The 8,708-nt window shown below is 39.8% G+C and overlaps 1 protein-coding gene across 2 annotated transcripts in view; it reads right to left on the bottom strand.

Annotated features, from left to right (window-relative positions):
• Positions 1-173: 173 nt before the first annotated feature.
• The window catches only part of NEK9 (NIMA related kinase 9), a 34,057-nt gene continuing 25,522 nt past the window's right edge, over positions 174-8,708 (bottom strand). For both annotated transcript variants that reach the window (XM_011370851.2, XM_011370850.2), the window contains exons 19-22: positions 7,314-7,528; positions 6,056-6,217; positions 4,635-4,844; positions 174-3,228 (exon numbers count right to left, since the gene is read on the bottom strand). In XM_011370851.2, the coding sequence (XP_011369153.1) occupies positions 3,106-3,228; positions 4,635-4,844; positions 6,056-6,217; positions 7,314-7,528 (710 nt within the window). In that variant the 3' untranslated portion in view covers positions 174-3,105. The remainder of the gene's footprint in view (positions 3,229-4,634; positions 4,845-6,055; positions 6,218-7,313; positions 7,529-8,708) is intronic.

The raw sequence follows: 8,708 nt of genomic DNA, 5'->3' as shown, positions 1-8,708 counted from the left end.
CTCCCTAATGATTCTGTGAGGTTTAGTGATCAGTATGTGTATTTCCACAGTTAATCACTGAAGCAATAAAGGATTTTTGGCTTTGCACCAGAAAGGAACATGTTTTGCAGCCCTGACTACAACACACTTTGTCCTGACACTATCATGAATAATATTCCTCGGAGGCCCAGGGATACTCATTTGAAAGAATTTATTTACAATACATCTTCGCTCCAGAATTGTTCCAAATATATGGCAAACCAAATGAAATGTGAGTTTAAGGCTGCTTTCGCTTTAAACTTTAGTGAAATGCTCAGCCAAGAGGAGTTGTCACTTGGCTGTACTATGCCAGGGGGACCAAACACAGTTCAACCTCTTGGAGAGAAAACACTTTTATAAACATAAACTGGCATTATCAGTGACTGGGGAGGTAAGTACAAGAAGTGATCCTTCCTCTTTTAATGGCTCATTTTCTTTCTCCCTCTGCATTAAAGCACTATATTTTAGAAGTTTTAGTGGGGAAAAGCTGCATCAACAGAAATGATTCTGTTAGCAAGAAAAAGAAATTGGAAAGAAGCAAAGATTATTTCTGTGCAAATGTCCCTTGCATTGTTTCCGTTACAGACCATTTATTTATATACTCACTGAATTAAAGATTCAAGAAGGCCTAGAATCTGAGTGTTTTATCCCCAGTGACTAAGGTCCATGCGCAGACTGAGGCATAGCACTGATTTGAGTTTAAATGTTTATTTAAAACAGAAATGCCAAACCACTCCACCCTCAATCTTTCAAACATCTGGCTAACAAAAAGCTAGTTCTTCAGCAACAATGTCAGAGCAGAGGAGTAACTCAGGTTATACTATAACTCGAAAGCGATACTACTGGAAATACACCTAATACTGCACTGAGAAGAAAAGCAGGACAAAATTTAAGAGAATTAGCTACAGAAAACCATTCAAAGGCATTGCTGCTGCTGCCTCACCTTTCACTTTTTACGTAATGCATGGCTGCTACCTTTGAGCTGGTTTCCATTTGCATAGCTTTTTGGTGGGAAAAATCACATGGCTGTCCCAGGCACAATTTGGGAAAGTGCAAATTGTCTCTAAGGCACAGAACTTAGATTCTCAGCCAGATTAATAGCAAACCTAGGCTTCCCAAGGGAACATGCTAGAGAAAACGACCACAGCATTCCACTGTTAGAGAACAACTCCCCTCTGGACAAGAGCCGGGCTCTCACCGCCCCCTTCAATGCTCACTTCCATCCCACAGTCTCAGCAACGTCCCATGTTCTTTAGTTCCATAGCAGAAGCAACACTCATGATTTAACACCCAAACTGACCCTGCCTCTCAGGCCTGCTGAGATGGTGAGCATGAGGGATACAGGGGAATGAAAGGCCAGTCAGTCCTTAAAAAAAAAACAAAACAAAAAACCAAAGTTGCACTTACATGTTAGGGTTTATAGCAAACCCCCAAGTCCCCAGAACTTGTAGCTTAATCCAGGGTTGGCCCCTTCCCTTATTTTAAGAAAAGGCTTCAGTGATTACATTAGTACCATTGTACTAGGCTTCCCAGAATTGAGAAAACAATGGGAACATCAAACCAAAGAAGATCCCATTAAACAGAGTTGCCCATCCCCAGCCATGGGGTTTTCCCCAAGCATCAGCCTTTACATCACCAGTTTCAGGGAAATGGCAAAATTTCCATTGCACCGGTCCTTCCAAAATATTAAACAGATATTCACTTTGGTTTAGGGAAAATGAAACAAAAATTAACGTAGCTGTTTCTAGGGAGGTAGGATATGAGGCTCATCAAGACAGCTCCTGTGACCCAAACAAAATATAGGAAACTTTCATAAGGCTAGGTGGAAACACAGAGCTCACATCCTTAAGAAAAATCATCAAATGCTCCTAGGACATTTTCTCTCTTTGAGAAAGCTAGGTTGCTTCTGTCTACCAGGACACAATGACTATGGGATTAGAAGGAGCTTTTGGCCAAATTCCTTTCACTCAGCAGGTTGTACCTGTTCTGTTAGGCTGCAGGGACTACCAGGTTTTGGTGCTGGCTTTGGGCTACTCAAACAGGAAAGATGATACAGATTCACTGACATGGCTTCATAAAACACCAAAAGGGGTAAAATACTGGCTAGACATACAGAAAGGGAGTGGTTGGGGCTGCTGATGTCAAGCTTAGAACCCTAAGAGCCATGAAGGCAGAGGCATAAGAAGCCTCATGGGCAGGAGACTCAGTCACTGTAGGCCCTCTCAAAGATACCAAGTAGAGGCAGCTAAAGGAGGGCTTTCTCTCCCTCACGGTTTTCTCTTAAGGCCATTTCTACTGCCCCACTGACTCAATTCTCTACGGGACATCTCATCTCTTAGAGGTATCTGCCAAATCTAGGAAAGCCCACCCTGCATCGGCCACAGCCTGAAACTCTAGCTGTGTGATCAGGAGGGACCTGCCCTTCTTTCTCTACTCACTGAAGAAATTTCAATTAACCCTCACAGGAAAAGCAATCTAAGCCTACTTTTCCTCCTAAAGCATTTAGCTGCACGAAGTAATTGAACTTTCTGAAAACAAACCCCAGACTGACTCCACCGGACATATTTTCCTGGACTCAGGCCTCCTGAGCAGGCTCAGAACCCTTCGCCACTCTTCAGATGACCCTAGATGGACCACGCCTGGTTCTAGCCCATTCCAGCTTTACACTTTTCCATCCTCCACCCAGAGGTGCAATGCCTGGTGTTGAATTCCCAAGGCAGCTTCCAATTAATGATGAAAATGATAAATAGGATATAAGCTGCTACCAGCAAAATTAAGGTGAGCATTGTGTCTCCTCTTCAAAGGTGGGATCACGAGATGAGGTACAGAGCTGCTGTTGCTATGGCAGTCACTGAGGACAAAGCCAGGGCCACAGGGCCCTTCCATTCTCCAAAACAAAACCACTCCTAGATCCTATCTAATAGGCACTGCCACTCTCCAAGTGTACGTGGAAAGTGCTTCAGAGCCTCCGCCTTGCGCTCCTTGTCTGCAAGTGAACAAAGCCAGGAAAGCGCTCTCTGCATTCAGTAAGTGTGCTGTGAAGTTCTTTGGATCCCAGTTTCCTGGAGGCTATACAGGTTCAGGAGACTAGAGGCTGGGTCGACAGGAATCTGTTCCCAGGAGGCACCAGGAATCTGAATCTAAGTCAGGCTTTGCATCCATTTCCATCTCTTCCTTTGCTGTTTGAGTTCCTTTGGAATGCATCCCCACCTGTCCAGGTAAAACACAGTTCCACATTAACAATACTGCCATCTAGTCACAGCAGTTCAGAACTAGATTTTCAGTGTCAACCTCTAAAGATTTGTAGCTAGTTTTGCAAGAAACTCATAATGCTACCTTAGGGAAAGTCTACACCTTTACATTTACTGCAGGTAGGATGACAAACTGTCCTGGTTTGCTCAGGACTACATAATTTTCTGGGATTCAAAACTCTCAGTTTTAAAATTGAGACAGCCCTAGGCAAAACATTCCTCCTGCCAGCTACAGCTGCCAGTCTCTCCATGCTTACCTCAAGTGTGTGGATTATTTGCCAAAGTATTTTCATAGACATTATTTCATTTAATCCTCAAAACAACCATACATGAGTGGTATTACCTTTTTCTTTTAGGTGAGAAACCAGGTCTCATAGAAATAAAGTAATTTGTCCAAACACACAAAGCTGGTAATGGCAAACCCAAGGGTTGAATCATATTTCCCTATCCTAGTTCACTCTGTATAGAGTAACACAATGGCTCTTTATACACAATGCATGCAAAAAAATAAATAAAAAATAAAAGCAATGCATGCAGCATCACCTGTGAAGAATTTTTACCAAAAATGTTTTACTTAACTCTAATTGAGCCTTAAGTCTAATTTCCAAGTAACGAAAGAACAAGTTAAGCAATGTCCTAAGAAAATAAGACAAATCTAGAATGTGGGATATTCTGTTAAACTGATCCCATTTTTTCAAGTCAATGCCATGAAACTTAAAAAAGGGTGATGGTGGTGAAGGAAATTGTTCTAGATTAAGAAAAACAGGAGACATAACAATATAATGTGGGATTTTTGACTGGATTCTGATAAAAACAGTTATAAAGAACATTTTTGTGAGAAAATTGGGAAAATCTGAGAATCAACTGTGTGGCGAATGAAAATTAAAATGTGTTAATTTTGTTAAGTGTGATAATAGTATTGTGGTTATCCAGGAGAACAAATGTCTTTATTTTTGGATATGTGTAATAAAGTATTGGGGAGGGGAGAGACTATTGAAAAGAATTTAGCAAAATACAAATAAATAAATATACCTCCCCCCACACACACTTGAAACAAATATAGCAACATGTTAACAACTGCTGAATCTAGATGGTGGATGTATGGGTACTCACTGAACTGTAATGTTTAAGGTTTTCCATAATAAGGAAAGGAAAAACAAAAATTAACAAAACACAATGGAAGTTAGATGATAAAAATAATTCAACCTAGGTGCTTAAACAGGACCTAGGGCTTCTGGGGTTAATTACAAAAGTCACATCATCAAAAGGTAAGTACTTGTAAAGGAGTAAGTCTATGTTGACCTTGCTGTTTTGTGTGATTCTTCAAAACAAAATTAGAAACTGAATTGTTCTTTTAATACCCACCTGCTGCCCTCCTTCTAATTTCTTGTTCAGCTTCTGTAGTTGAGTAAAAATCTGGAGGTTTTCTTGCTGTAGCTTCTGTTGTTCAGCCAGACACTTTAACACCAGACCCTGCAATCTCTCAACCTCTACCTGCAGAGTGCTGCATGCACACGTAGGAGTCACTGGTGTTCCCTTCCCAGCACATGTTCCTGAAGGATTCAGCTGTGGTGGCTGAAGAGTGAAGACAGAAAGATCATAGGAGGTTCTGCCCAGATGCCACAGCTCCCCAATCCAAATTTCCTGTAAGTGCTATCAGATTTTAAAGTAATAAGATATAACATATAGACACAAAATAAACACAAGAGAAACAGAAAACTGCCAGGATTATAAGAGCACCTGGCTCTAACATAACAGGGCAAGAGAACTCTCAATGCCTCAGTCTCTGTTATGCTAAGGTAAAAGAACAATCATCTGTTTTGGAGGACTTTGTGAAGATTTTAAAGTGTACTGTTATTTTCCTGAATAACAGGAAAATAAATGCTGAAGTGGGGGAAAGCATGATTTAGTTTGGAACAAAATTTTCTGATCACAGTGAGGACACTGTGATCCAAAGGGTCAATATTTATGAAATGTAGTGGAGCACACTTCAGAAGAGTTTGAGAGGTGTTCAGTAAACAGGATCACCAAGACAAGTCAAGATGGCTAATTGACAGAGGAATTAAAACATTCACCTTTAAGTTTCAAAAGTTTTATTAGCTCTTCTGGGAAGCTTTTCAATGTTCCTTGTCTGAATTTTTTTCCCTTCTTCTACTGTATTTTGTTTATAGCAAGGGTCAGTATAAGACTGTCCACAGGCCAAATTAGACCTACTGCCTGTTTCTGTAAAAAAAAAAACTTCTATTGAAACATAATCAAGTTCTTTCATTATGTATTATCTATGGCTGCTTTTGTGCTACCATGTCAAAGTGGTATAGCTAAAAAAGAGACTGTATAGTCCATAAAGCCTAAAATAATTAATGTGTGGACCTTTATAGAAAAAGTTTGATGACCTCTGGTTTACAGTTTTATTGAGATATCTACCACAATTTGATTTCTATGAAGATTAGGTATACTTTACTAGACTACCCGTCCTAGCAGTGTCATGAAAAACTGCATTTGAATTTTGGAATTTCAATTTTGATACTTCTGAGGCAAAGAGAAAAGACAGTCCTCTGGAGTAGAAAGGTATTAGCCTGGCAGAAATGTGAAAGGGTAAATACTTTTCCAAGACAACTCAGTTTATTCTTCAGTAGAGGCTTTAGCACTACTAAATAGACACTATAATGAGCTGATACAGGGCAGCTGGGAGACCAATGGCCCTAGAGCAGACAGGCCAAGAGAACTGGGCAGAGCTCACAGCCACTATTACTTAGTTCAGATTCAAAGGCAAAAGGCTCAGTTACCCAGGCTGCTACTGGGGGCTTATGTTCCAGAGGTGCTTCAGAGGCTACTTTGAGTCCTTGCAGCTCTTCATAGGGCAGGGTATCTTTCTCAGATTCTGCAAAAACTGCACTTAGGGGAGATGGGCTGTCAGGCATGGGAATGAATTCTGCATTTTCCAGCTCCTATGTATAAGAGAAAGAATCTCATCAGTTTTGAGTCATTTACTTTCTTCCAAATTCCTTTCTTGCTATAGCTTTCACTCTGTCGTGACATCAGCACCCTCTAGTGGGGCAGGACAGTCGTGGTTATAACATAGCACCCTACCTGTCCACAGTCGGCATCCCTTCCTCAAAGGGGTTACAGTGATATGAATTCAAATTCAAGAACACCGTTTGGAGTGTCTGGCATGTTTCCCCAACACACTTATTCTACACAGGCTATTCAGTGAGTTGGGAACCTCTAAGGTGATGTTAGCAAGGCCAACTGCCAGGCTTCTAAAGGCTGAGGCTGACACTGTAGATAGGATGATGTGCTGCTTCCTTCATTCATACTCCTACACAGCTACCAAGTTTAGCTATCAAGTTATTATATAGGCAGCTGTAAATTTATTATTTTAGCAAAAAATTTAAAATTTCACAAACTATAAACGTCCACTGTAGAAAATGAGAAAGTAGAGATGGGCAAAAGGTGATGGTAAAAGTCACCAGTGATTCCATCACTCACAGATACCACTGTTAAAATGATCAATATATATAGTCTCCAGAGTAGACAGTCTTCTATGCATTACATATTTTCTAAAAAAATGGGATCATACTAAACATATTCCATACTTTTTTGCATAAACATATGCTATAACCAACTTTCTATATAAATAAATATACTCCAACATTTTTACTGTCTGCACTTTAACTCTCATAATCCATTTCTGTTGTAAGGCATTCCCATTGCCCCAATATTCCACTTCTACAAACCACATTACAAAATTTATAAGCTTAATCTTTGCACACATACATTACAAAAACTGCCTTCAAGGAAGGTTGTATTAATTTACATTCATTTAAGTAATACAGGTATGAGAACATTCTGTATCTCTTCTTGTCAGGAAGAAAAAAGGATTAGAGATTTGGTGATTTTGTTCCAGGTAGAAATCAGAATCTAGATGCCTGCTACAAAATATGTGACTAGGACAATGGGAAACTGAGAGATTGTGACAACTCCTTTCTAGTCCATGCAAAGGGCCTGACATTTTATCTCAGGTACCTCTACCAAAGGAATTACCTTTCGAAGCCAGCCAGGACAGGAGCTGCTGGCCCCACTACTGATCCCCATGGCCTCCGTGGGACTGACTAAACCTTCCATTCCTCGGTCTGCTTCCATTGTTCCTCGGAAGCCTCCACTTGGATCAGGAGTTTCAGATTCCTGATGACTGTCCTCCTCTTCTCCCCCACCACCGCCACCGCCGCCGCCGCCTCCCGGGCTAGAACTCTGAACCACTGACAGATACACAGCACAGGAATAGAAAGCTTTGCTATGCAGCAAGAAAGATTTACCATCTTATAGCCCCACTGACCCCTGGATCAGTTATTAGAGTTGCATAAAGTGAAAGAGCAACAGTGTGAGTCAGATATTTGGGACTAAATTTTTAGTTTTCACACAAGGTATTATATATCAGTATCTTCATAATGATATTCACTTCTACCTTCCAAACTTGCTTATCCTTATGTTCACAGCAAATGATCAATGTTCTAAAGTATAACTGAACAATCACCCCCACCATAGCTCACCAAATCTAGCACTCACGCTTTAGATATATCCAGATTCCAGCATCTTCCACAGAGGTTCATCTTAGATACAGAGCTCTCACATTTGAGCCAAACACCACTTAAAGTTGCCAAATAAACTCATCACTAACTCCCTTTCTGGGGAAACATCTGAATGGAGAAATCTTCAATCATTAAATTCATTAAATTCTTTGATAACTATTTGTAAAAAATTTTTAAATATGATGGCTGGTTCTTTCATGCAGCATATTCCAAGTTACCTTAATGAAGACTAGCTGATGTGCAGTCAAGAAATGAAAATGAATTTTAATATGGGACAAAGGAAAATATAATTTAAAAAGTCAATTTGCCAAAGTAAAAAAAGATTGCGTGGTATATTCTAAAGTTAAATGTAAATGACTGGTTATGATCACCAGCTACACTGGCTTGAGGACTGATGGTGTGATCCTACAGAAGCAGCAGAACTGTAGATGCCAAAATAAGCTCTGATACTTGTTTTTTGTTTTAAATGGCTTTAAAAAATTATGTCATATTTGAGATATTCATAAGACTATTTTTAACATATGTGTAAGTTTTGATGCCTCACAAAATAAACATATACGAATCTGCCAGTTAAAGAACTAGAGTCTATTTTCCAATATTGTAGTCACTAGTCATATATGACTATTTAAGATTAAAAATTCAGTTCCTCAGTCACAGCAGCCACTTGTGGCTAGTGGCTATTATACTAGACAGCACAGATATAGAATATTTCCATTGTTGCAGAAAGATCTATGGGACAGTACTGAACTAGAATATTATCTATAACATTCTACCTGCTTTGTAAATTCCTTCTCTCTTTGGCCTCCTATCCAGATGTAACCACTGTTTAATTCTGTATTTATCATTTCTT

This window comes from Pteropus vampyrus, unplaced genomic scaffold (assembly GCF_000151845.1).
Source record: "Pteropus vampyrus isolate Shadow unplaced genomic scaffold, Pvam_2.0 Scaffold177, whole genome shotgun sequence".
Lineage (NCBI taxonomy): Eukaryota > Metazoa > Chordata > Mammalia > Chiroptera > Pteropodidae > Pteropus > Pteropus vampyrus.
This window is presented reverse-complemented; position numbering and strand designations above follow the sequence as displayed.